Source organism: Macaca nemestrina, chromosome 9, assembly GCF_043159975.1.
Source record: "Macaca nemestrina isolate mMacNem1 chromosome 9, mMacNem.hap1, whole genome shotgun sequence".
Lineage (NCBI taxonomy): Eukaryota > Metazoa > Chordata > Mammalia > Primates > Cercopithecidae > Macaca > Macaca nemestrina.
Window position 1 is genome coordinate 68,088,760 of NC_092133.1, and position 27,747 is coordinate 68,116,506.

Sequence of the window (27,747 nt, forward strand, 5' to 3'; positions counted from 1 at the left end):
AATTACTGCAAATCCAGGCAAGCCAGCAGGAAGGGGAAAGGATGACATAAAAGTATCAGGCAGTGGTGCAGGCACGGAGAGGGAGAGGTCATGGGAGGCTTCCTGGAGGAATCGACATCTGGGAGTGCCTTTGAGTGAGTTAGGACCCTTTCAGCTGCAAATTTTAAAATAAAATAAACTGACTTCAGCAATATGGGCTCACAAAATCAGTCCACTGGGAGATGGAGCTTCCGGTATGACTGGATTCAGGGCTCAGGTGACACCTCAGGCTTCAGTCTCTGCATTGGTGGCGCTGCCTCCTGTGTGTTGATGTATTAGTCTGTTTTCACGCTGCTGATAAAGACATACCCGAGACTGGGTAATTTATACAGGAAAAAGGGTTTAATGGGTCTTACGGTTCCACGTGGCTGGAGAGGCCTCACAACCATGGCAGAAGGCAAGGAGGAGCAAGTCCCGTCTTACACGGATGGCAGCAGGGAAAAAGAGAATGAGGAAGATGCAAAAGAAGAAACCCCTGAGAAAACCATCAGATCTCATGAGACTTATTCACTCCCACGAGTACAGTATAGGGGAAACCGCCCCCATGATTCAATTATCTCCCACTGGCTCCCTCCCACAACACGTGGAAATTATGGGAATATCATTTACGTTGAGATCTGGGTGGGGATACAAAGCCGAACCGTATCAGTTGGTGTTATTCTTCAGCTCACATGGTGGCAGGTCATTGCCCCAGCCTCACCTGTACACATTCTCAGGTTCAAGTGCAGCAGCAGGGAAGACAGCACTTGTCTCTTTCCCCTCCCTGGCAGAAGCCCTCAGGTCAGCTCTAGATAGATCCATTCTGCCCTAGTGCCTATTCCTGAGCCCCTCACTGTGGCCAGGGAAGTGAGATGTGCTGATTACTTAGGCCTAAGTCACATGCCCATCCTTGGAGCTGGGGGCAGTCCTACCTACCCAGCATTCCAGGCCTCAGAGCCTGGAAGGGAGGGTCCACAGGGGGACATTCAGGACATGGCCTTCCCAGGGGAGCACAGGGCAGTGCTCATGGACAAAAACAAGGGGTGCCCACTGCAGCCTTGGAGGCCACATAAGGTTTCAGTACATGAAGAAGCAGGGAGGGCATTTCAGACAGAGGCACCAGCCCATGAAAGAGCCTGGAGGTGGGAAAGCGCCCTGTGTGCATCAGCACATGTGCATACACTGCAGCTGGCCATGGAGTGGCCCACACTGGGGAAGGGGAGGCTGTGATCAGGCAGGGCCATGTGTGAAGGCCTAAACATTGGCCAAGAAGTTTAGTCTTCGGTCTCTGGGCAGCAGGGAACCCTTGAGGGCCCCAGAGGGGAAGAGTGGTAGGATGAGGCCTGTGCCACCAGGTGCCCCTGGTCCTCCCAGGAAGTTTGCAGTAGCTAAGTAAGAAGGGAATGAATTCTCTGGGCCTCACTCTTTCCAGCCATCCATCCCTTCCCAGCCTGCCCATGCCCAGAAGCCTCTGCCCTCTGCCCTGCTCTCCTCCCCTCTTGGAATGGCCACCCACCCTCTGGAGACTTGTTATCACCCCTGAGTCCAGCCTGCACGTTGGGCATTGGCTGGCAGGAGGAGAGGGCTTCCGCCAGCCTTCCAGGGAGCCTCCCACACACACACCAGTCCCAGCCAGAGCAATAAGCCAGCCCCCAAGGGTGGTGGGAGGCTAGTCTGGAGAGGAGCTTTGGAGGGTGAGAAGACCTACCTCCAGTGAGCGACAGCACAGCCACATATGGTCAGCTGGCCTGGGAAGAAGCATGGAGTCACCCTAGGCCTCCAGCCTACTCCGGCTGCCTGCACTCCCCGCTGGGGTGCCTACTTTTGTCTGGACATGCAGCACTGGTTACAAGCTCCTTCCTCCAGGGAGGACAACTCAAGAGCTGCCCCGGGGCTGAGTGAGTGCCCCATCCTCACCACCTCCCAGCCCTGGGAGGTTCCTGCTGGGAACTGGACGGACACAGTCTCCGGGTACCTTAGGCTTAGATCCCAAGCAAAACCCGTGTCCCTGAATGCGGAGGGGATGTTTGTTTGACCTATCCAATATTTTATAAAGAATGACCATTAGTTGTGAACATTTAAAGATCAGGAGATTTTATTTAAAAGCTCAGATGTTCAATTTCTCAAGAGAAATCAGAAGATCTGGTGTCCCTGGGCCCACATTCTGCCTGTCAGCTGTGGACTGGGGTGGAGCACAGCTGCCCCTCGAGCAGGGGCCCATCCAGGTGTTTGGCCCGGGTGCTGTACCCGCCAGTCCCTGAGAGCAGTTGGCTTTTTGCTCTCAGTACCTGTATCTGCATCCTAAATTTGCCACGACAAACTACCACAAACTTAAAACAGCAGAAGTGTATTCTCTCCTGGTTGTCGAGGCCAGAAGTTAGAAATTAAGGTGTTGGCAGGGTCATGCGTCCTCCAAAGGCTCTAGGGAGAATCAGTCCTAGACTCTCCCAGTTTCTGGAGTTGCTAGGCCTTCGGTGGCTTGTGGTAGCATCACTCCAGCCTCTGCCTCCATCTGCATGTGGCCTCCTCCTCTCTGTCTCAAATCTCCCTCTGCCTTTCTCTTACAAGAACACTTGCCATTGGGTTTATGGGCCACCCAGATCGCCCAGGATGATCACTTCTCAAGACCCTTAACATAATTACATTTTCAAAGGCCTTTTTTTCCAAATAAATTAACCTTCACAGGTTCCCAGGGATTTAACATGGGTCTGTTTTTTGGGAGCCATCATTCAATCCACTCGAGTGCCTCAGTTACCTCCTCTGTAAAATGGGGATGACAGTAAAGTGCCTGCTTTGTGGGTTGCTGTGAGGACTGAATGGGTTAGAAGAATGGCTGGCACATGGTGTTATCTAAGTATTAGATACTGTTAGTGTTATTCCTAAGCTAAAAAGGAAGTCACCCCTTGCAAAGGCTAGGGCAGATGGGGTGGAACGGGGCACCTCTCTGGCTGGTGCCCAGGAGTGTGCAAAGGCGCAGGAAGCGTGTCCCTCTCTCAGGCAGCTGCTAACACCTGTCTTCCTTCAACTCCCACAGACAACGGCCCTGTAGGGAAGCGGCACACAGGCACAGCCACCGTGTTCGTCACTGTCCTGGACGTGAATGACAACCGGCCCATCTTTCTGCAGAGCAGCTATGAGGCCAGCGTCCCCGAGGACATCCCCGAAGGCCACAGCATTGTGCAGGCAGGTGGCCCGTGGCTTCTGGGGCAAGTGGTGGGCTGGGGGAGGTGGGGCCACACACAGCCCTGAGGGCACATGCTCAGTGGCACCAGAGGCGGAAGCAGGTAGGGGCCCAGGGTGGGTCTGCTGCTCTGGAAGGTGCTGTGGGGAAAGGGGAACCCAGGCCCCCTCCCATCCCAGAGAGTCTGGGCCCCCAGGTTGCAGAGCTGAGGATAGGGCTCTGGCTCCCCACAAACAGAAGGAAGCCTTGGCCTCCCCCTCCATATCTCCTGCCCCACCCAGAAGGGCCTTTCAGTGTAGGGGGGAGAAGGAGATGTCACAATTTCCCGGAAAGGAGTTGAGGAGAGAGCCAGGGCCCAGCAAGGCCCAGAACAGAGCTGCTTTCACAGAGCCCTTGGCCGAGGCTCCCCTCTTGGGAAGTAAACAGGCACAAGAAGAAAGGGCTCCTTTGCCCAGGGAGCAGGCACAACAGCTCCAAGACTCAGAAGGAGAGAGGGGAGGACCCTGAAAACGATTTGGGTGCCCCCCAACCTCTGCCCAGAGGCCTCAGTTGCTGGGTGGGGAGGAAGGCCCGGAATGAATGAGTCTCTTTACCAGCTATGGGATTTCCGACTCGGAGGCTGAGCCAAACAGCGAATCTGGGCCTGCCCACTGGGGCAGGCTCCTGGGCTTGGGAGGGACAGAAGCGTGGGAGGCTGGCAACGCTCCCCTCCCTGCATCAGGACCAGGAGGAGGGCAGGAAAGGGCTGGGGAGCAGGGAGCTGACTCCCAGAAACACAGAGAGCCCAGAAAGCCCTGGGGATTTGCGAGAGTGTGGTGGCTAGCTCCAGAAGGAGGAAGGAGAGGGTTCTCTCGATCAGGGCCTCAGCTTGTAAGGACTTGGAGTGTAACCCCCTGGCCTGGTACCTGAAACCCAATTGAAAGCCCCTCCCCCTCCTGGGCTTTTCCTTCTTCAGGCCTCAGGGCAGCCTCACCCCCTACCCCAACCTCCAGGAAGAGAGTGCCTAGTGGCCAGCAGGGCCTGCTGGTGGGGTGGATGGCTACAGGCTGAATCCAGCCTGGGATGTGCAGGGAGGCCCCAGGGGAAGCAGACCAGGAAGAGGTTACTCAGTCGGAAGGGAGAAAGGAGCAAAACCCTTAGGGACGAGGCCTGCCCCACCTTCTAAATAGAAACCAAAGACTCGGTTTCTATTCACACAATACTACTCCTACTGAAATCCTAGAGCCAGCGAGTTAATACAGGGCCGCGCTGATTTCTCCCATTTCTCAGGGAGAAATGCAGGGTCTCAGGATGACTTCTCCAAGGTCCTCTTAGTAAGTTTCTTGTGAAGCTGGATCACTTTTTGAGATCAGATTGACTTGGAAGGGACAGTGGGCTTCTCCAGTAGGGCCTGCTTGGAGAGAAATCTTTCTAGGGGCATCTGAGGGAAGATGAGGCTCTGTGTTGTGCCGGCTCCCACCAGGACTCCTGCCTCAGAGGGTGGGGACACCCCCAGGCTGGGCCACTCTTCACTCTGTACACAGAAACCTCATACTTCTGTGCACAGAACTGGGGAGTCAAAGTGAGGGGCTGGACAAGGTCTGGCTCTCTGCAAGCTCCCAAGCTGGTAGGAAAGAGAAGGCATAGACAAGAAGGACCCATGCTGCCAAGAGAATGTTCCTTGTCCTCCCCAAGAGAGGTAGGAGACAGTAGGGGCGGCTCCAGACAAGAGGGCTTCACGGAGTGGGTATATGTGAAGCATAAGCCACAGTTAGTGGGTGACAGGTTGTTCAGTTTTCCTGGAGTTTTGGATCAAGATGAGGCTAGAAAGGTTCACTGGAGCCAGCTCCCAGGGGGCACTGCATGCTGGGCTGAGGAGCTTTGGCTATGTCCATTTGGCACTAGGGAGCCAGTGAAGGTTTTGGAGCTGGGGAGTGGCAAGCCAGAGCTCACTCCTTGGGAAGACTTGGCTGGCTGCGTGGGTCACAGCAGGATGGGGGTTGGGCAGCTTTGTGATGGGATCCTGGCCAGCTGACTGGGACAGGAGCTGGGCAGCCCAGGTCCTCCCTCTGCCCACCCTTCAAATTTGGGACCTGACCAAAATGTTTAACCCTGGCGTTGGGGTGAGAGGTCAAGGGTTTGGGATTCTGAGAAGCCCATCCTGGGGTGGGACTGCTTTGACAGGTAGTCAGCAAAGCACTCACCAAAACCATAGATAGCATCCCTAGTGTGGGCCGGACCCGAGACCCCACAGCTGTCCTGGAGAGATCTAGACCATCCCACCCTCAAGGAGGCCGCTGCTTTCCCTGGGTGAGGTGTGGAGCTGCTGTGAGCTGTCCTCCTCCAAGCCCCGGTGGCATCACCTCCAGCTGCTGGAAGTGCCTGCCTCTTGCCACTCTGTCACAGCACCCGCTCTGGCCTCTGAAGGGAGCCTCCTTGTTTATCCTCAGTCCTTCCTGATCGATCCTAACGTGGGTGCCTGAAGAGGGGCCACCAAGATGGCTGCCAAGACCGTGCTTGGAGAGCCCCGCTTGCTCCTCCTCCCAGCCGGCACCCAGGCATCTGATCCACCAGGAGGGAGGCAGCTGCTCCCACAGGCAGCGCCAGGCAGATGCTGGCAGCATCCAGGAAACCCAAGGAAGGCAGCCCCGAGGTTTTGCTCCAGCACTGGGCCAGCACAGATGGCAGGACAGTGCCTTGGCCCCGGTGTAGGCTGAGCATTTCACTTAGCTAAAGAAAACCTTTGCCATTTGGCAACTTCTCCAAGCTGGGCTTTGGCACGTGGAGGGCAAGGCTTCTGTGGCGAGTGAGGGTGCTGATTCTAGGAGGTGGTTACAAGCCCTAGGTTGTACCCTGTGGAGCCTCAGGCCAAAGGCCCAGATGACCACGAGTGCTCATCTCTTGACCAGAAGTCTTTCATCAGGCAGCAGCTAGGGGGTCTGCAGAGAGGAAGGTGCTCTTCTGAGGATCATCTTTAGGGAAGGGCACTGGCCTGGGCATGCAAGGAGCTTCAGGGGTGAGTGTGTGGCCCGGGCTGCTTGGGCCACTGTCTTCCTGCAGCCTGCAGCACCGGTCTCTGAAGCAGGAGGATCTACAGGTAGACCTGGGGGGCGTGGGGGCATGTGTGTGGACACCCCGTCACATCTTGGTAGACTCCGTGCAGTTACAGTGGCCGCGGTGGTCGTCAGGGCCCGGCAGGGGCCGTCGAGGGGCGGTGGGCCGGCCGTGGCGGAAGCTGTGCAGGGAGAGGCGCAGGGAGCCCAGGCGCTTCCAGAGCCGGAGCTGGGGCTCACTGGGGCTCCCGGGGTGGTGGGGCATGCACTCGCGAGCCCTGCGGCGGCTCGGGTCCAGCGCGGCCGGCTTGCAGAGCGTCATGAACAGCAGACAGGTGGCCAGCAGGAGGAAGATGCAGGCCAGGGCAATGAGCATGGGGACGGGGTCAGTTGCCTCTGCAAGGGTCCCGGGAGTGACGGGAGCTGAGAGAAAGGCGAGGGGGCTGATGGTTGGGGAGCTGTCAAGGCTGGGGCCCTCTGTGCTCATGGCTCCTGCAACAGCAACAGGACAGAAGCTCAAAGCCAGATCAGCTGGACCCAGGGCAGCGGGTGTTGGGGAGACTTACCTAGGGAACATGGATGGGGTGAGGCACTGTTAAACTGGACAGCATCATACCCACATCACAGGTTAGGACAGCGAGGTCCAGAGACATGACAAGTCTAAGCGCACACACAGCTGAGCAGTGATGGAGCTGGGCCCAAGCTCAAGCCCTCTTCCTGCTCCACCCCTGCCCATCTGACATGGAGACAAGAGGGCAGTGCCTGTCCGCATTTTCACATCAATCCTCGTGGATCATCACAGGGTCTTAGGCCTGGAAACTTGGGACCAACTCCGTCAATAACTTGCTCTGTGGCCAGCAGCGAGTTATGGATGGTAAGAGGCTACAGCTGCCAGGGTCCCTAGCAGTTATCTAATGCTCAAGCTGCAAACTGGGGACCCACAGGTGTGTTTAGTTGGGTCCTTGCCATGTTTTTATCAATTTAATTGTGAGTATTTTCAAAATAATAACAGATTTCACAAAAATATCTGGGTGCCTGAACTCCCTTGAAATGTCAGAATTTCACCACTGGCACTGGCCCATGTTCCTGCCTCATCCCCGTGTCTGGGGTTGAGCAGCCACTGCCCCTGTAGACAGGGCACTGACCTCCCACTCCCCACACTCCCCACAGGCCCACCACAGACCTTATTTCACCTGCCTGGCCCTGTAGGGATTCCTGTGGCTGCTTCCCAATGCAGTCCAACTTGCTCCCATGACAGGTGGAAAACTGAGGTCCAAAGAGGGGATTTGGCATTAGGGAGCCAGTGAAGGTTTTAGAGGTGGGGAGTGACAAGCCAGAGCTCACTCCTTGGGAAGGCTTGGCTGGCTGCATTGTGGGTCACAGCAGGGTGGGGTGGGGCAGCTTGGTGGTGGGAAGGCCAAGGCCATATTGTGAGCCAGTGGCTGAGTAAAGGCCAGAAGCAGGTCTCCTGACTCCTGGCCCCACGGCCTTGCCACCCCTCTGGCCCCTAACCCTTTCTGAGCTCAGTGAACTGCTCTGGGAACAGGTGGGAAATACACCCACAAGGAGTTGACAAGGGGGCCATGATGTCCCCCCAGGAACATCATGCACCTGACAGGGCATTTTCATTCCCACCGAAGATCATCCCATTAGATGCAGTGCAGCAGATGGTCCTTGTCGATGGAAAACCAGGCTGAGCTTTTGGCTCAGTAGGTCTAGGGTGATAAAAACGCTCACAGAGCCTGGCCGGCAGATAACGCATGGCCAGAGGGTACAGATGAGCAGCGCCACCTGGAGAGCACCGACTGGGCCCTCTCGAGGAAGTGGACGAGCCTCAGCCCAGACCCACGGTGCCAGTGCTGGAGTGCAGGCCCAGTGTGGGCAGCTCTGTCAATTTCCCAAGAGAAGCCAGAAATCTGGATTTTTTTAAGGCAAACATTCTAGACATTTAAATGTTGGCAGCTAATTCAAACTTGTTGAAGGCAAGAAAGAAGAGAGGTGGGGTGGGGGAGAACACAGCAAAAGCCAAATAAACTTGATTTCAAAATAATGTGAAATGAATTTTCAAATATTTGAAACACTCCATAGGCCAAACCAAACACATAAGCAGAGGACGTCCAGCCTGCAGGTCAGCATATGTGATCTTTAAATTCTACTGACGTGGACAAGCAATCCCAGGGGTTCTGATAAAAAGTCATGATTTCCCTTTGACCTTGGGGTCTTTCCTTTTCATGAGGGTGGAGGATAGCAGATTTTCCTCCTTCCCAACTTGCAGCTTAGATAGCAGTTGAGTTTCTAGCACGGAAGATCAGGAGGAGGAAAGGCGTCAGGTCACGCTCAGAGAAGCCCTGCCATAGGTAGTGGGGAGGGGAGCGGGCCACCTAGTCCCCCACCCGAGGGACTCCTGTCCCTACCCCGGGCACTCACCAGCAGTCGCAGGACCTCACTCCTGGCTCCCCGTGCCCAGTCGACTGAGGGCATGCAGAGCACCCCACCTCCTACCCACTCCCCACCACAACCCCTCCCAGTGCTTCCAGGCAGAAAACGACCCCTCCCAGCGCCCGGCTGGAAAGTGTGATGCCCGTCTAGCTGCCCAGGGCCTCCGCCTTTGCGGCATCAGGCCTAGAGAGCACTCTGGCTGGGCAGCTGTGCATGGGTTGGTCTTTCCTTGAGTCTGAGCAGGGAGGAGGGACAGGGTGTGCTCACTGCCCACTGTCGTGGGGAGAAAATCAGCCATCCCTCTCTTCTACCCTGGACGATGCTTGGCCGGGAATAAGAAAACGGCAGCCTGAAATGGGGAATGCCTCAATCCTACTAGTTCTAATGTTATTTCAAGGCCTTCAAAGGAATCTGGAGACCCTACTGGGTTAGCAAAGAGGATCCAAGCTTCAGGCCTTGGGACCTGCTTTAATAAAAAAATAAGTGAGGCCAGGCGTGTTGGCTCACGCCTGTAATCCCAGCACTTTGGGAGGCCAAGGCAGGAGGTTCACTTGAGCCCAGGAGTTTGAGAACAGCTTGGGCAACATAGTGAGACATCATTTCTAAAAAAAAAAAAAAAATTTTTAATTAGCCAGGTGTTGTGGTATGTGCCTGTGGCCCCAGCTACTCAGGAGGCTAAGGCAGAAGGATCATTTGAACCCAAAAGTTTGAGGCTACAGTGAGCTAGATTCATGCCACTGCACTACAGCCTGAGCGACAGAGCAACACTCTGTCTCAAAAAAAAAAAAAAAAAAAAGTTAAGTGGAGTTGTAATTAGCATCTGAGTAGTTCCTGTGGCAACGATCCTAAGTGCTTGAAAACAACACGACACCCTTCCTGGAGCACGAGGCAAGTCCAGATGCCAGGCCCCTTGACACCCTCTACTGACCAACCAGCAAAGGCCAGCAAGTGCTGGGAGCGGACGCCTTGCCCGGACCAAGGCCAGGAATCATCTGGAGGGCAGTTGAAGCCACTCCCTTCCCACTGGGACCAGGGTACACCAGCAGGCCCTGCTCTGGACATATCTCTGCAAGCTCAGTGTAGAAGCCTCCTCTTCCCTTGGAGTTCCACAGAGCAGGACCTGCTGTGGGCAGAGAAGACTGCTGTGTGGCCTCGGGCTGGTCCCTGCCCCTTACTGGGCCTTGTTTCCACTCTCTACAGAACCAGAGGACTGCCTAGGTCTGAACGCACCCTCACATTCTCCCAGGAGTCCCTCAGCAAGGGTCTCCACCACACTTCCCTCTCCAAGCCTTCTCCAGCAGTCCCCCAAGCACTGACCTCAGAGCCAGACCCCAGCTGTCCCAAGCTCTGTGGAGACGTCTTCTCAGCTGTGGAAGGGAGGCCCGAAGAGCCCTGGGCAGTACCTGTGACCCCAGCCCTGCCCAGGCTCTGCTGTGCCCTGCAGCCCTCGGTCAGCCTGGCCAGCAGAGTGGCCTCCCCGTCACTCCCCAGCTGGACCTGGCTTTGTCTGGAAGAGTTCGGGATCTGCCTTGGGGGAGGGGATAGCTAAGGGAGAAGGGATGGCAACTGGGTTGGGAAGAGGGAGAAGGGAGCTGTCCAGAGACTCTAGGATGCTCCCCCCCGCCCCCCCCCGCCTTCCCACCGCCTCGCTCCAGCCTGTCTCCTTGGAGCCTTCTCAGGGCTGGGGGACTCTGGGAAGACGCAGAGGGAGGGCTTTACTGCCTCTGTGGCCCCGTGGCGCTCACCTTCCCCTGTTGGAAGTTTGAATGGTATGGTCGGCGGCAGCCAGCGGGTCGCTATTCAGTGGCTGCCAGCCACCAGGTTACCCGGGAGAGAGGTTACCAGCCATGGCGGGAGGGGAGCAGGCAGAGTGTTGGGCCCTGGCAGCCCCTGAGGCCCCTCTTGCAGCGTCCCTGGGCCCCGCTCCTTCCAGGCTTTTCCCTCGGCTTCTAGAAAAGCACCTTTCCTTTGAAGGTGTCTGGCTACAGAAGCGAGGGGTGAGGGGCATCTTCAAAGGTCAGGGGTATCCCAGGGCAGAAAGCACAAGAGTGAGGGACTGCGAAGGCCATGCTCCCCACAGTGCGAGTGAGCCACAGGAGACCTCCACCGGAGGCTCTTTCCAAACCACACACACACAAACACACACACACAAACACAGACACACACTTCCCTCCCCCAGCCTTCTTTCTCCCCAGAAGCCAGAGCTTCTCTGGCAACCAGCCGCCTGCTTAGGAGCCCAAGTCTTCCGCAGCTTCCCCACCAGGGACCTCCAAGCTCCCAGAAGTGCAACTCAAGACGGGAGTCATGGCTCTGTCCAAGACCTGAGCCTCGGACCCATTCCCTTTTTTGGAGCCCCAGTTTATGGTTTTTAGCTCTTCCCTCCTGCCTTTGCCCACAAAAAGAGGCACTGTCTGCCAACTCCAAGATGGACAGGAGCTTTCCTATAGGCTGTTAGGGCTGGAGCGGTCCTCAAGGGTCATCTAACTCCTCTTCTGAGAGAAGAGCCCCCCTCTTCTCTCAGAGGACCAAACTGAGGCCCAGAGAGGTGTGACCTGCCCAGAGGCACCCAGCAAGGGAGTGGTGGGAGACTTGGTGTGTCCCCTGTGCCGGGTGGGCAGGGGCAGGCAGTAGGCATCCAGTGTAGGCAAAGCATCCAGCCCAAAGGTGTTCCCAATGCCTAGAGCCCCCATTGGGATTCCTGCCCCTCCCATCACAGCCTTCACTGCCCTCATTTTCCTTAACTTCCTCTTCTAAAACCAACTGAATACTTCATCTGTGGCCCCCATTCCTCCTGAGATGGCAGAAGGCAAAGCTTCCAGGGTGGTGCAGGCTGCTGGAGTAGGGAGGCATCAAGGAAATCTCACCATGGATAGACACGCAAGGGCGTGCTCTGGGCAACACGGCTGTCTTCCCAGTCCTGAGCCCTTCCAGATCTGGACAATTGAAGCACCCTGTTACATCCCTCCACCTGCCAGCTCCTAAGATTTCTCAGGGAATGGGGAGAGAAAGAACTGCAAGGCAAGGGCAACCCCAGCCATCCCCAGCTCTGGCATAAATCAAGAGGGCTCCCTGGAGAAGGTGGCATCACTCATGTCAACCTTTACCACACATCCCCATGCTAGGCACCAGCCAAGATGCTTTGCAGGATGACTTCTGATCTTCCTCTCAACCCTACAAGCTTGGTCATCATTGTGCCCAGTCTAAAGATGAGGAAACTGAGGCTCAAGGGGGCTAAAGTACTTATCCATGGTGCCATAGAGAGTAAGTGACAAATCCTAAATTCGTGCTTGGGTGTGCCTGACCCAGAGCCCTTGTTCTTCTTGCTCCAGTGTACTGGTCCTCCTCCCCACCGTCAACATGCTCATCAGAATCCTCAGACATGCTTACAGCAGTGTCCAGGTGTGCATCGAGCCTGACCAGGCCAGCGCCTGCTGCAGGCTCCTTGCTCTCCCTCCATACCACCATGTCTGTGTTCGCTGTCCTGTGGAGGCTCCAGGGCCTCAGTGCTGCTGATTGAGGCTGTCATTCCACTCTTCCAACCACAGCCCTCTGCTGTCCCTGCATGAGCCCTTCACTCCAGACTGGGGTCCCAGTTCCTTCCTCAGCCTCCCCAGCTGCCTCTACTTCGGCTCACACTGTTTCCCAGCACAAATGTTCCTCCCACCTCTCTCTGCTAAGCCAGGTTTCCACCATCCTTCCAAACCCAGCTCCCTCCTTTGGAAGCCTTCAGCCAATCCCACCCTCACTGTTTTCTTGATCTTTGCTAGCAGGAACCCATCCCCATCTTCTCTGCAGGTTTGTCCAGTGAGCAAAGATAGGAAAGCCTGCTTTGGGTGGCAAGAAAGAAATCCATTCTATATTATCTTAGGCAGGGCCAGACATGGTGGCTCACACCTGTAATCCCAGCACTTTGGGAAGCCAAGGCGGGAGGATTGCTTGAGCTCAGGAGTTCAAGACCAGCCTCGGCAATATAGCAAGACCCTGTCTCTACAAAAAATTAATAATAATCTAGGCAGAAGGAGAAGTGTACTGGAGCAATACTGAGATACCCCACGGGATCAAAGGAAAAATCAAACGGGAGCGAGGCACAGATGGGCTCCTGGAATAGCTGGGCCCAGAGATGCAAACCAGGGCTGAGTGTTGTATGTGTCCTTCATTCGTGCTCACTGAGTGTCAGCCTAGTTCCTCTCCCTGGAGCTCTGCTTCTAAGTCATTCACATGTTTGACCCTGCTGTGTGCCAGGATTGTTGTTCCAGAGACCAGGGATATCGCAGTGCACAAAGTCCTTTCTTCCTGTGGGGATATAGGCAATAAACAAAGATAGCGTGTATCAGAGGGTGACCAGGGGTAGGGAAGTCCAGGACATTGGAGTGGGGGCTATAATTTCATATGTAGTGCACAGGGAGGGTCTTAGGAGAAGATATTTGAATAAAGACCTGAAGGAGATGAGGGCATGAACATGCAAATATCTGGAGGGAGAGCTTGCCAGGAAACAGCCAGGGCAGAAGCCATGAGGCCAGCACACGCTTGGTGTTCAAGAAACAGCCAGGAGACCAGTGTGCTAGGGCAATTAAGAGGAGAGAGTGGTGAGAGGTGGGGCCCAGGGGTGTGCAAGAGAGGGGCTGTTGACATTCCCACATTTTACTGCTAGAAAGACTGACTCAATCTCTCTGGGCTCAAGGTCAACAATCCCAGAGAAGGATGCGATTGGCTGAGCTTTGATCAGGCACCTGGTCCTGGACCAGTCCCCTCTGACCATCTTGGCAGGGTCAGGAAGAAAATGGCAGCTCCCGTGCACACCACAGGGCTGAAGTGAGAGGTGGTGAGACAAGGAGGGGCAGACCCAGAAGAAGTGGGAGAGCCCAGGGTCTTACAAAGCAATTCACCACAGATCCGATAGGATGACATGTCATGGGAGGTTCCAGCCTCTTCCTGCACTGCCCTGGGGGAGTAGGGGATTGTTCTCCACTTGTTTTGGGTGGACAGTGGGTAAAGTAGGTATTCAGTTGTTGGCTTGACAGGACTCACGTTGGGGTCAGCTATGGTTCTGCCAGGAGCCTTGAGGCTGGACTCCTTGTAAAAAGGGCTGAGCACTAGGCAGTGTCTCAGAGTGACTACAACATCCCCCACACACACAAGCCCACCAGAGGCAACACATAAACACATAAGCCTGAGGTGCAGCCACACCAGCTGGGTTGATCTGAAGCTAGACTGGGGTGATGGTGCGTGTGAATGAACATGGAGCACTCACGTGGGAGGAGGGCTCCTGGGCTTTCACGAAGTGACCGTTACAGTGTACAGTGCTGGCTGGGACCCAGTGTGGCCAGAATAGCTTCGGGCTAAGGAAATGCGGGCAAGAAGTAACCCTGTTGTCCAGCCACCCTGGGAGAGGTTCCTGGGCTCTGAAAGGCTGCCAGGTAGGGATGTAGAGGGATGGGACAGCCTGAGAGAATCTCGACCCAGCGAGCTGCAGTGCCATCTTTCACCTTCTCCCCCGTCCTCCCTGTGAACCTGAAGGAGGATCGGGGCAGAGCTGGCCCTGGACAGGGCCACAGGGGCCTTCAGCGGTTGGACATCCTCATGGGGATCAGAAAGACACACCCCCAGCCTCTGTGGGAGACCACTGGTTTTGGCAGGATGGGCTAGGATGCGTGAAGGGAAGGAAAGGGGGTCTAAAAACCTCTTATTTCCCTGCTGGGTGGCATTCAAGAAGTAACTCGTGTCTCATTCTCCCTCAGCTGAAAGCCACAGACGCGGACGAGGGCGAGTTTGGGCGTGTGTGGTACCGCATCCTCCATGGTGAGTGAGGCTGCCCTAGGATGGGGGGCCACCCTCCTGCCCGGGCGAGGGCAAAGCTTCTCTAGGCTTCCAAAGGTCTGGGAGATGAAGCCAAGAAAACCCCCAGGGCTGTACACATGGGGCAAGGCCAGGGGGAGGAAACAGGGACATTCTCCTTATTCACACAAGGTCAGTGAGGGGGCAGCTTTTTTGATTATTTGTTTTTAAGACGGAGTCTCCGTCTGTCGCCCAGGCTGGAGTGCAGTGGCGTGATTTCTGCTCACTGCAACCTCCGCCTCCCGGGTTCCAGTGATTCTTGTGCCTCAGCTTCCCAAGTAGCTGGGACTATAGGCACGTGCCTGTAATTTTTTGTACTTTTAGTAGAGACAGGGTTTCGCCATGTTAGCCAGGATGGCCTCAATCTCCTGACCTCGTGATCCACCTGCCTCGGCCTCCCAAAGTGCTGGGATTACAGGCGTGAGCCACCGCACCCCCAGGTGGCTTTTAATTGCCGTATTCCTGAAGTCCATGGTGTCCTGCAGAGCTTCCCAAAGCTATGGCCCTGACAGATAGGGCCCAGAGCCCAGGGCAGCCCCCAGCAGCACACTCCCCAGGAACTGGATCTCAATGGTCCAACCAGAATCTGGTGCCCATCCCTGAACCAATCACTATGGCCAGGGAATAAAACGTGCTAATCCTCCCACTTCTCAAATCAGGGGTAAAGTCACTGCCCACAAATGTTATGGACTGAGAGCAGAGAAGAGTGGATCCCCAAAGGAAAATCAGGGTGCTGTGCCCAAAATATAGGGGAATGAGTGCTGGACCAGCGCTGAGATGTCCACTAAATCCTGGATTCAACCACCCATGGAGAATTTGGTTTCGGTCCCTGTTTTTGGAGTGCCCCAGCTTCTTCTGAAATATTAAAAAGGCCTCACACTACCCACATCTGTGGGTGTAGGAGCAGGGCGAGGGGGACCAGCAGGAGCCCCACCTGCTGGGGACCATCAACACCAAGATGAAGGCTTTCAGGAGAGAGCTGCAGGCCTTCCTGGAGCAGGAGAACCACTCTGGGGATGGCCTGTCTGCCTTGCGCCACCTCACAGAGTCCTCCAGCTTCCTCTCCACTGTGACTTCTGTGTCCCAGAAGACCCCCATCCTCCTCACAAAGAGGGAGCATGGGAACTTCTGCCCCCAACCATGGCAGGCCAGCACAGCAGGAGACTTCTGGGCAGGGCCGGTATTCCAGGGGGTCTGTCCCTCCACACAGGTAACCATGGCAACAACTTCCGAATCCATGTCAGCAATGGGCTCCTGATGCGAGGGCCCCGGCCCCTGGACCGAGAGCGGAACTCATCCCACGTGCTGATAGTGGAGGCCTACAACCACGACCTGGGCCCCATGCGGAGCTCCGTCAGGGTGAGTCTCGGGGCAGGCTGGGGTGCTGACCTCAGGACGGGGCCAAGCCCACCGCTAGAACAGAGAAGGCCATTAGTTAGTGCCTGGTGTGGGCAGGGCCACCACCAGGTTTAGGAGCTGAATGACATCTGGGGCTAAGGGTTCGGTGACAGGTGCCCAGCCTGGGACTTGGACTTGTCATTTTGCTCTGAGTCTGTTCCTCCAGCTGTGGAAAGGGGTCAGTGATAATGACGTCTGTCCTAAGGAATGAAAGAGGTATCCTTACTGTACTAACCCCTGTATCCACAGAGCTCTCTAGGGTAAGTCAAGGAAATCTCACATGGGTGATCTTGGAGGTACAGATGCCAACCTCATTTTACAGATGAGAAAACTGAGGCACAGAGAAGTTGCTAGTGATAGAATCAGGACTGGAGCCCCCATCTTCTGAATCCAAGTTCAGTGCCCTTTCCAATGAAAGTGACCCTAACATATTCCAGTCACCTCTCCCAGCTGCCCCATCAAATGTATTCTTTTCTGCCCAGCCTCACCTGCGCAGCCGAAATCAAATCAGCCTTAGTCCTCCCGAATGGCTGAAAACCTATACACAGATGCTCCCTCTGGTTGTGTTATGTGCACTACCACCAGCAGGGGGATGACTGAGATGACCTCTCAAGGCCACCTCACCCCCACCCCTGCACACTCAGCGGCCCCCAGCCCCTTCCTCTAAACCAGTGAGTCAGACCCCGGACATTAGGAGTAGGAGGGAGATGGGAAGAGTCAGGCGGAGCAAGCAGGGACTTTCACCCAGAACTGAGCGCCCCGCTCCTCTTCTTAGCCCTGTCTCCACCCCCTGCTTCCCCCAGGCTGGAAACAATGAGCAGTGGTCACCGGGTACTCACGATCACAAACACGATGGGTCTGACTACGCAGGGGCTGTGCTGGGGCGGGTGACTCAGCCCTGACCCAGCTCCTGCTGACACCCCCGAGGCTTTGCCCCAGGAAGTGCTGGGAAGAAACCTGGGTCTTTGCAACTGCCCTGAGTGAGACCTGCCCTGTGGAAATGGCTGAGGGGGTCAGATCCCCTGGTTCTTACAGGGCCTTGATGATGGAGACTCAGACACAGTGACCTGGACATGCACACAGCCATGCTGGCCTGCATAACTGTGAGTCTCATTCGTGGGCTGGTCAGTACGCCCTCATCCGAGCCTGCCTTGTGTGGGGCCCACTTCAGGCCACAGAGTGATGTCAGCGAAGCTGGGGTTGGGTCTCTAAACTTCAGACTTCCTAACACAGCCCTCCATGTGGCCCTCACTCCCCACTCCCTCCCCGAGGCATGGTGGGCGCCTGCCTCCAGGATCTGCTCCCATCAATGCCTTGGCATCGTGGCTGCAAACCTCTTTTAGCCACAAACCTTCTGTTTAAACAAAACGATATGCAGCATCCCAGGGTACGGTGTAAAACAGATCGAAGCCAGGCTGTGACGATCAGTGCAGGGGTGGGGCTCCCAGAGCCACACCCGCTCAGCTACTTACCTCCTGCCCCTGTCCCCGTGAACCCTGAGGAATAATAAACCCTCACACGTGCCCGATATTTTTCTAAATGCCTCGTGTACTTTAACCTCTGTAACCCTCATAATAGCCCTATGAAGTTGGCACTGTTAATACCTCCATTTTACAGATAACATGATTGAGGCAAAGAGGAATTCACTGACTTGTTCAGGGTCACACAGCGGTAAGGGTGGAGCCAGGCTTCATGCCGCGGCAGCCAGCTCAAGCCTGTCCCCTTAACTGCTACACCCCACTGCCTCACACAAGCCTCTTCAGAGCCCAGTCGGAAACCACTGCCTCATCCCCTCAGGGTAATTTTAAGGTGAGAATTTGGGGGCTGGTCCCTGGGGCAGGGACTTGGTGGCACTGTAGCACACAGCCTCCACAGCTGTGAGACCCGGGAGAGCTGGGGACCTTCCTGCAGGCAGTGTGGGGACTCTGGCTTTCCGCTGGATTCACTTTCCCAGCAGCAGGGGACAGACAGCTTGCAGGAACCATCCACATCCTCCAGTTCCTGCCTCAGAGACCGGGGACAGCCCCAGTGAGGGGCCAGGGAGTGCAGAGTGAGACAGTCCCCATAGAGACTGTGTGTCTCAGGGTGTACACGGCACATACACACTCAAACACACACACATGCCCACGCACACCTCCTCTCTCTGTCCTCCTAACCACTAACACCCCATTTTACAGATGAGGAAACTGAGGCACAGCACTGCACTGGCACAGCACTGGACAGGCACAGCACTGGACAGAAAGCAGGTCTGGTTCTCCAGGAAGCGCAGTAGCTCCCACTTGCTCAGCAAGAACCTGACAGACCTCTGCTTCCTGTACATCTGTGCCTCTCAAGTTCGCAAACCATCTTGCCTCCTCCTGTCTCTGCTGCTAAAAACAAGGCTGAAACCAACCAGAGGATGGTGGCATGTAGCCAGACTCATGGAGGACAGGCCACACCCCAGCTCCGTGCCACCTCTCTCATCTTGTCATTGTACTGTCAGCCCGGCCCTGTTTTTTCCTCACAACTCTTGGAGTCAAGGTCGTTTGGACAAGTAGATTCAGGAAGGGTAAGGCCCACAGTTTTGAAAGAGGAGTGGTTAGTTTCTGTTTACAGAAAGAGTTCCCGAAATTCATCCATGCAAATTCCCCCCGCACCCACCCTACCCAGGATCTTCCCCAGCCAAGTTCTGGGTGAAGCCAAATTTAGAAGTTTCCAGCCTGTGAACAGCTGCACTCTGGAGTGGACGTGTTAGTTTGCATAGTGGGTTCTGGGTGTCTGGACATGAAAATTCTAATGACACAGCAGAGCTGTGAGAACCCTAGGAGCAGCGATGCAGAGAAACTTTTACCCGCCTATGCCTCTTCGCCCCCAGCCCTGCCACCCTCCCCACCCTGGAGTCCTCCACTGGTCAGGCTGCTGTTTTTGGCTTCTACCAGCCAGAGGCTGTGTCATTTCTCTCCAGCTGATTCCCAGCTAATCCCCAAAGAGAAAGCAGGGCTGATCCCAGAGGCAGTGACCAGGTGCCAGACACACACGCCTCTGCTACACATGCCGCCGGCCCCTCCCTTAGTGCTGGTCACCACATGCAAAGTCTGTATGGAGAGTCACAGCCCCTTCCCTATTTGCTCCCCTCTCCACTTTGCTGGCAAGTTCCTACTGGCCCTGGCTCTGTTTGGCTGGGAAGAGGGTGCCTCTCCTGTTCTGGGGCCAGCTCACCACAGCATAGAGCAAAGAGCTAAAAGCTAAAAACTCCTGGGCTCCAGCAATCCTCCCACCTTAGCCTCCCTAGTAGCTGGGATTACAGATGCATGTCACCATCCCCGGCTGATTTTTTTTAAAGACAGAGTCTCACTATGTTGCCCAGGCTGGTCTCAAACTCCTGGGCTCAAGCGATCCTCCTGCCTCTGCCTCCCTAGTAGCTGGGACTCCAGGTGCGTGCTATCACCCCTGGCTAATTTCTTTTGTATTTTTTGCAAAGACAGTCTTACTATGGTACCCAGGCTGGTCTCGAATTCCTGGGCTCAAGAGATCCCCCACCTCAGCCTCCCACATTTATGGGATTATGGGCAAGAGCCACCATGCCTGACCTCCATAAACACCTTTTAAACTGTATTATGTTCATGATGTACAATGCACACATTCATAAAGAGGACTTAGAAAGTGCTGTTAAGCGGTGAGGAAAATGATGTGTAATTGCACAATTCAGAAACAGCCACTGCCTTGGGTGGGGGCCTCAGAAGCAAACCCCTGAAACAAGGATTGGTGTGAAAGTAATGTGTAAGAAGCGCCCACAGGAAAAGGTGGAACAGGGTGCGACCAGAAAGGAAAAACAGCCAGCAAAGTGGCATGGAGGGAGCTAGGCCTCCATCCCCCAGGGAGCCCTAAAGCATCCCCTCACTGCCCCAAACAGGGCCAAGGAAGGTGGAGTCTTTGCTCTCCACGCCCATCAATCATTGGCTCAGGGCTGCCCTAAGGGACGGAAGTTCCCAGGCATTTCTGCTCACTGGGCTGGTTTCCAGCAGCCTGGGTGTGGGTGCAGTGAGGTGGGGTTGGTCCTCCCCAAAGAGCCTGAGGGGCTGGGAGCTGGCTGTGAGAAGGTGCACAAGAATTGTAAAGAGTGCTGAGCACTGACATTCTCTACTACAACTGCCATTGTATTTTAACCTGTATTCTCCAAGATATATTTTGATATTTGATTGTGATCACTTTGAATTTTTTTGAGAACTTTTGCAGGCCCTGGCTCATTTGTCTTCATAACAACCTTAGAAGTGGCCTGGAGTGTGAATTATTATCTTAATATTACCACTTCATAGGTGGGAAACTGGTGGCCCCAAAGAGTCACTAATTAGTCAGACGTTCCCACAGCGTTAGTCAAAGAGCCAAGAGCAAGATGAAGTTCATTCCAAAACAAGTAATGTTTGAGCATCTGCCACGCGCCAGGTGCTATGCAAGGTGGTAGGACACAGTGACACACCAGACAGGCCCCGGGTCCCAGAGGGAGCTCATAGCAGGCCCAGGAGAGCAGTGACCACATTAGCTGGCCACAGTGGGCCAAGCCCTGGGCTTCCCTGGGCACCCCGCCCTGACCTTGCACCCCTGGCCCGGCTCCCGCAGGTGATTGTGTACGTGGAGGATGTCAACGATGAGGCCCCCGTGTTCACACAGCAGCAGTACAGCCGTCTGGGGCTTCGAGAGACCGCAGGCATTGGAACGTCAGTCATCGTGGTCCGAGCCACAGACCGAGACTCTGGTGAGGCTGGCAGGAGGAAGCTGGGGGTCCCATTGCTCAGAGCAAACCTCCCCGGCTCACCCAGCCTCTCCTTCGAAACGGTCATCCCTGATGCTTCAGGCTCCCCATTTAGCCATGTCTAGGCCAGAGAGGAGCTGCTGGGATGGTCTTGATCACTTCCCACCAGATGCCCTGGCCTGAGAGGGTTGGAATCAGGGAGAGTTGTCCTAACCACTGGGTGGACAGAGGAGAGGCCACAAGCTTGAGAAGTCCAGCTCCATCATCCCAGGACCCAGCAGCTCCCACTAGCCTTTGGAGAGGGGCTGAGCAGAGTTGGGAGGGGTAAAGAGGACCCATCAGAAAGCTGGCTGTGGCCTGGCCTGCTCCTCCAGCCCCTCCATGCCCTCCAGGACCAGCTCAGGGCCTAGCACACACAGCCCCCCTGACCCTGTGCAAGTGACAGTGCCTTTCTGTGCTACAGGGCAGTAGCCTGAAGGCAGCCTGAACCTTGCCAAGGGTCCAAGCCCCAGAGCCACAGCCGGCAGCGCAAAATGAAGGGGAAGCATGCCGGGTCTCTGTGGCCCTCTGTGCGGCCTGGGCTGTCTGGCCTGTGCCTCAGTCGGCAATATGACTGAAAAGGAGCATTTTCTGGGGACCCACCGTCCCCCAGAGAGGCTCCCTGAGCTGCTCATCCTTCATGTCAGCTACTCAGGTGACCCCTAACCCCTCTCTCAGCATCCTCAGATTATCTGGCATGCATGGGATGGGGTGGAGGGAGAAATGGCTGCAGATTCTCAGGCGGAGTCTCAGGCACGTTAGGAGAGTTTAGGGCACATACGCGGCTATGGCCCCATGGTTCATGGCCTTTTCTATGTCAGGGATCCCGTCCCCAGAAAACGCACATCCAGTCAGAGTCCCCAGGTAATTCCAAGGAAGTCTTGGATTCTCAGAGTGGTTTGATGACCACTCCCTTCCCTGACCTCCCCTTGAGGTCTGTGAACTTCAGTTTTGGAATGCCAGCTCTAGCTCCTGATTGAATGGTTTGTTTCAAGGCACAGCAATTTGGGGTGTAGGGAGTGGGGACAATGGGGGAAGGTGTCCCTGACACTGAAGCCCTTCTGTCGAAGGGACCAAACCAAGGCTTGGCCACCTGTGAGGATGCTTTCTAGATCAAAGCCTCCACGACAAGAGATCCTTCATTTCCCCAACCCTTGGGGAAATATCTGATGTCCATATCTGATGTCCAGATATCAAAGGAAGGTACATGAGCTTGAATTCTGAGGCTCCAGGAGCAGACCCAACTCCCTCTGTCATATATCTAGTGCCAAGGCCAAGCCCCAGAGGAAGGCTCAACAGTGCATGCTGGATCTTGCCATCCACATTGACCTTAACCCATCCTCTGCCTCATCTCTGGGGATGATCCCTCCCACAGAGGTGGGGCAGCCCATGCTGGGTGAGCCACCCAGAGGGTATGGGTGTGGCAGCTTGAGAAGCCACAGCACAGCCCCACTCAGTTCTATCTGGGACTGCACAGTCTCTGTGTCCTCCTGCAGGGGACGGTGGCCTGGTGAACTACCGCATCCTGTCGGGCGCAGAGGGGAAGTTTGAGATTGACGAGAGCACAGGGCTTATCATCACTGTGGATTACCTGGACTACGAGACCAAGACCAGCTACGTGATGAACGTGTCGGCCACTGACCAGGCCCCGCCCTTCAACCAGGGCTTCTGCAGTGTCTACATCACTCTGCTCAACGAGCTGGATGAGGCCGTGCAGTTCTCCAACGCCTCGTACGAGGTTGCCATCCTGGAGAATCTTGCACTGGGTACCGAGATTGTGCGGGTCCAAGCCTACTCCATCGACAACCTCAACCAGATCATGTACCGCTTCGACGCCTATACCAGCACCCAGGCCAAAGCCCTCTTCAAGATAGATGCCATCACGGTGAGGGGCTGGGGCAGGGAGCACCATTTCTTCCAATCTAACCAACATCGGTTGAGCTGCTTCTATGTGAACCGCACTCTCCTCTTTGTCATAAAGTGTCCTTGAGATGGCCAAGTGTGGTGTCATGTACCTGTAGTCCCAGCTGCTTGAGAGGCTGGGCAGGAAGACTGCTTGAGCCCAGGAGATTGGAGGCTGCAGTGAGCTGCGTTTGCACCACTGCACTCCAACCTGGGCAATAGAGTGAGACCTTGTCTCTCAAAAAGAAACAAAAAAAAGTCCCTGAAATAAATATCCCTGTAACACACCCATTTTCGTATGTAGGGGTAAGATAAAGTTATACCTATGCAGGCTGGTATCCTTCTTGTTACTAGACAAGGAAAGTCTATAGTAGGAAAAACCAACTGTTTTTCCTTCTGGTTTCACACCCATCACAGATCCCTTCGCCTCTGGTCATCGAAGTGTGTGTGGGGTTTTCCCCATACCAGCAACCAATTATCTAACTCTCTGGACACCAGCTAGGAATCCTATAGTTTGATTTAATTCTGAACATTTCTACCTGGAGTTAGCATCAGATCCCACAGGCTCACAGCTCAGTCCCTCCCACACACCAAGCAATTACCCAGCAGACACCATAGTGTCAGATCCCACAGGTTGGGGGCTCAGTCTCACAAAACTGCCTCCGCTTCAGCTGCCAATCACAACCTCTAGGTTGTTTGACCCATGCTTCTGACCAGCCGGCTAAATCAGAGTTCCCACAACCCCCTCCACAAGTTCCATGAATTTGCTAGAGCAGCTTGCAGAACTCAGGGAAACACTTTAATCACTATTACCAAGGTATTACGAAGGATATTCTAAAGGATATCAACAAACAGCCGAATGAAGAGACACACAGAGCGAGGCATGGGAGAAGGGGCTCAGGGCTTCAGTGCCCTCCCCGGGCATGCCACCCTCCAGGCACCCCTACATGTTCAGCAGACTGCAAACTCTCTGAACACTGTAGTTCAGGGATGTCTATGGAGGCTTCATCACATAGGTATGATCAATTATTAACTGAATCTCCAACCCCTCTCCCCTGTCTGGAAAATAAGGGGTGTGGAGGCGGGGCTGAACATTTCAAGCTGCTCATCCTGGCTTGGTCTTTCTGGTGATCAGCCCCAACCCAGGAGCCCACCAAGAGTTGCCTCATTAGAACAAAAGACTTCTATCACCTAGGAAACTCCAGGGGATTAAGAGCTGTGTGCCAGGAACCAGGGACAGAGACCAAATGCATATTTCTTATATCACAATGTCACAGAAAGCTCTACAAGTCTTATTTCCCTTTTCACCTTGGCTGTTAGGAAGCTCAGATACAAATGTTGGGCTTCATTACAATAACTATTCTTAGCTAGTTGTCTGGTGCACCAGTCTCTTATCTACTGCCAGGCTCTTACTCCTCCATCTTTGCTTCAGTGTATCTTTTATCAGAATTCCTTCTTTGAAAGTAGGCAAGGTGTGAATCACTACAACGTGACAGGCCTTGTCCTAGAGGATATTGGGAACACAAATGGACACAAAGATGAACAAGAGCCTTCTCAGCCCTCAAAGAGTTCTCAGGCTAGAAGTGGAAATGAAAATAATCCAGGATGCAAATCAGAGAGAGCACCAAAGGAAGATGTGCAGAGAACTACAACAGAGGGGTAGTGGAGCCCCTCAGGGCCCAGCAGTCATACCTGGCTGGGGAAGCAGGAAGGCTTCATGGAAGAGGTGGCTTCCCAGTGGAATGTGAGAGAGAAGAAGGCATTCAACAGACAGAGTGTCGTGGGGAAGTTATGCCGGGCAGAGGAAGTGACGTGGAGGTGGGAAAGTGGGCAGAATGACCAGGGTTAACAAGGGTGCGATGTTGTTACTCACCCATCTGACCCCTTCCCTGCAGGGTGTGATCACAGTGCAGGGCCTGGTGGACCGTGAGAAGGGTGATTTCTATACCTTGACAGTGGTGGCAGATGACGGCGGCCCCAAGGTGGACTCCACTGTGGTGAGTGGGACCAGGGCGAGAGCCCCTCAGGTGCAGCCCCTCGCCGGCCATGACACTTCCAAACCCCCATCTTCCCCAGCCACCCAATGTATGGGCCAGGCAGTGGGCGAGGGTCTTGATAGCCTGAGACCTCGCCGTGTCCAGCCATGCCACACCTTCCCAGCAGGCTGGGCTAGGATGAGACCTCAGGCAGGGGGAGGGTGGCACTTCCAGAGACCACTGCCGGGAGTGGGGTCTGGAAGAGCCACAGACTGCTAACCATCTGCATCTTTGCCTTTTCTCTCGCTCCCCTCCTGCTGCTGCCTCTGCCTACAGAAGGTGAGTAGCCTGTGACTGGAGTTTCCCCTGTGCTGTTGGCTGTGGCCAGTGCTGGCCGGGCTCTGCCTGGCCCTGGACCTTCCCACCTTTCCCAGAGAGCAGGCACGTGGACATGCCTGCAGCAGGCTCCCTCCCAGTGCCTCCACTTTCACACCCAAGTTCAGGCTCCTCTGGGGCATGTCCCCTGCCTCCAACTCTGCCCTCTGTGTCTTGCCTAGCTCCGGTAGGGTCTTGGGTCGGGAGAGCACTAGCAAAGGAGTCACTGGAAGACCACTGAGGCCTTGTCCCAGCTCCACTCCTCGCTGCCTGTGTGACACTGGCAAGCTGCTTAAAGTCTCTGTGCTTCCCTTCCTCGAGTCCAAAATGAAGGTCGTGCTGGCATCCCTGCCATCCTCAGAGGATGTAATGGAAGCAGCAAGAGACTGCAGGCAGAAAGCCCTTTGTAAGCCAGTCCTGGAGGCAGGTGTGACTGCAGTGGGGCTCTGTCCTGATGCCTCAGCTGCTGCATCCATCAAGGGGACCCCCTCCCTCTCTTGGGGGTTGGTGCAAGCGTGTGGGGTGGGATGCACATTGCAGGGCCTGGGTGTGCTTAGGAAGGGGAGCCATGGGCACAGGTTTGTTGCTGCCCTTAGGACAGCCTCTAAGTAAAGGCACAGAAGACTACGTGCAGGGGCCCCTGGGGGAGGGGAGCCCGCTGAGGTCAGAGGAGCCAGACAACATTCCTAGAAGAGACGGCCCAGCCTGAAGGGAGAGGCAGGCAGGGGAGCTCACGCCGGGGTTGCAATGGGAGTGGGTCCAGGACCAGCTACCTGAGAGAGGTCCATGGGATGGCATCCTGTGGTGATCCCAGAACACTTAGCCATCGATCTGGCCTGGACACTGGCCAGTCAGGTCAGCTACCATCTGGAGACCACCTGGGGCATCAGGCTCATCATCAGCCTTGGTTATAGCCACGTTGCCATGCCCTGCTGAGTCCCTGTCACATTAACCTAAAAAAGCTAGAAGCCAACTCAGTGTCCAAGCAAAGAGCTGAACACAATTTCTTGGGGTCCTTGGCCCCAAGGCTCCCTGGAGGTGCCCAGTTCTAGCGGCCCTGGTTGTGGCTGGGCCATACCTAAAGGCCTCCTCCATCCATGGGGCCAGCCTGGGGGTGAGTGAGGCTGTGATGGGCAAGGAGCCCCCACAGCTCCCCTCAGCTGTGGTCCCCAAGGGCAGCCGGTGAGCCAAGTGCTTGGGCAGTGAGTGCTGGGCCACCCGCATCCTGCCACTCTCAGCCAAGGGGGAGACACTCAGGGGTAAATTGGGACCCTCTTACTGAGCCTCACCCTCTTTATTCATACAATGGGCCCACCTGGCCCTCACACTGCAGGTGTTGCAAGAAGGCTGGGAGGAGAGGCCAGTGGGAGCCCAAGGGTGGCAGGGATGGCGAGAAGGCCCCCCTGCATGGACCGCCAGTCACTTCCTCGGCACGGCCAGCGAGGGCTTTGGAGCACACAATCCTACCTGTGCCCCCGTATTTCCACAGAGCTTTGCCCTCTTCCAGGTGGCAGGGCCCACCCGCTTTTGCTCTGCCCTGGCTTCTTCTGAGAGGCTCCCAGGGCCTGCTGCCCCAGATCCACCAGCCACGGTAGCCCCAAACACTGTTTGAGGTGCTAGGGTGGAGGCAGAGGAAGGGGCCCTTTAAAGGTGGAAACACTTCCTCTGCTAGGCCGGAACCCAAACCACAGCTCACCTCCACCTGGCTCCTCCCCGTCCCCAGCAGCCCTGGCCAGCCCTAGAAGGAGTGGTCAGGCAGACCAGAAGGGGCAAACTGGGTAGGGCACGGCTCTGCTATAAGAGCTTTTGAGTAAGCTCAGACCTTCAGCGCGTATGGGAGGGCAATGTGGACTGTGAGGCCCTGGGTGAAGACACAGACACCCATCTCATTCCCATAGGCCTGGGAACCTGTCCTCCTTCCTCACCCACTGAGGCCGACCCCCTTCCACTGGGAAGTCCAGCAGCCTCCTCACCCCTGCATTGCAGCCTCACTGTGATCAGAGCAGTAGTCACTGTGGGAACACCTGCTGTGTGCCAGGCACTAGGCTGGGTTCAGGCCACAGCAAGAAACCAAAATTAGACACACCCCCTGCCTTCCTAAGCGTACGATACAGTGAGGGAACGACATTGATCAAATGATCACAGCAGTAAATGCATGCCCTGAGAGAAAGCCTACAGTAAGGTGTCAGGGAACTAGAAGAGGGCTTCCCTGAGGAAGGGGCTCAAGCTGAGAGCGTCAGAATGCATGAGAGTTAATCCAGCCTAAAAAGGAAGAGCATTTCGGGCAGAGGGAGCAGCAAGCACAAAGGCCCTGTGGTGTGAGGAACCACGGTGAGTCTAAATGAGGCCTTAGCTAGAGTGAGGGTGTTTGGGAGGGATCCAATCACAAGGACCCTTGTCTGTTTTCACCCTGAGACCAGTGTGATAAGTATTGTTTTTCCCATTTCAAATGCGCGAAATGGGGCTCAGGGACCTCAGGGAACTCCATAGCAAAATTCATGACAGATGGGTAGAGTCTTGGCAAGAGAAATCATGAATGTCTGCCAGGCAGGAAGAGGGAACAGGGAAGAGTAGGTGCCACCCCTTCACTTTCTGTTTGCTCAGTTATTCCTCCCAACAGGTGTTCTCATTCTGATTTTCAGCTGAGGAAATGGAAAATCAGAGAGCTTGAATAACTTTTTCCAAAATCGCGCAACTCCTAAGTGGTTGGGTTGGCCCAGCTGCGAAGCCTGGGCTCGCTCCCCTATACTTCTGAGAGCTGCCTACAGATAGGGGAGTGTGGCCGGGACTGAGCAGTCAAACCTGTATAGTAGGGAGGATGAC

The 27,747-nt window shown here is 55.3% G+C and overlaps 2 protein-coding genes across 4 annotated transcripts in view; one reads left to right on the forward strand and one right to left on the reverse strand.

Annotated features, from left to right (window-relative positions):
* LOC105466056 (cadherin-23) overlaps window positions 1-27,747 on the forward strand; it is a 386,971-nt gene that overhangs the window by 316,899 nt on the left and 42,325 nt on the right. For 2 of the 3 annotated variants that reach the window (XM_071069711.1, XM_071069712.1), the window contains exons 27-32: window positions 3,053-3,201; window positions 14,409-14,469; window positions 15,716-15,864; window positions 20,500-20,635; window positions 22,168-22,556; window positions 24,469-24,570. In XM_071069711.1, coding sequence (XP_070925812.1) covers window positions 3,053-3,201; window positions 14,409-14,469; window positions 15,716-15,864; window positions 20,500-20,635; window positions 22,168-22,556; window positions 24,469-24,570 — 986 coding nt within the window. Of the gene's footprint in view, window positions 1-3,052; window positions 3,202-14,408; window positions 14,470-15,715; window positions 15,865-20,499; window positions 20,636-22,167; window positions 22,557-24,468; window positions 24,571-27,747 lie in introns of those variants that run through there. The other variant, XM_071069713.1, reaches the window with a different exon arrangement.
* On the reverse strand, window positions 6,317-10,192 carry C9H10orf105 (chromosome 9 C10orf105 homolog). Its single transcript, XM_011714895.3, has 2 exons — window positions 9,988-10,192; window positions 6,317-6,723 (listed from the first exon to the last, which is right to left on the reverse strand). The coding sequence occupies exon 2, from the start codon at window positions 6,716-6,718 to the stop codon at window positions 6,317-6,319; it is 402 nt and encodes a 133-aa protein (XP_011713197.2). The 5' UTR covers window positions 6,719-6,723; window positions 9,988-10,192.

Bases quoted from the DNA above. Each gene is read 5' to 3' on its own strand.
- C9H10orf105 (XM_011714895.3), bottom strand. From the start codon at position 6,718: ATGAGCACAGAGGGCCCCAGCCTTGACAGCTCCCCAACCATCAGCCCC.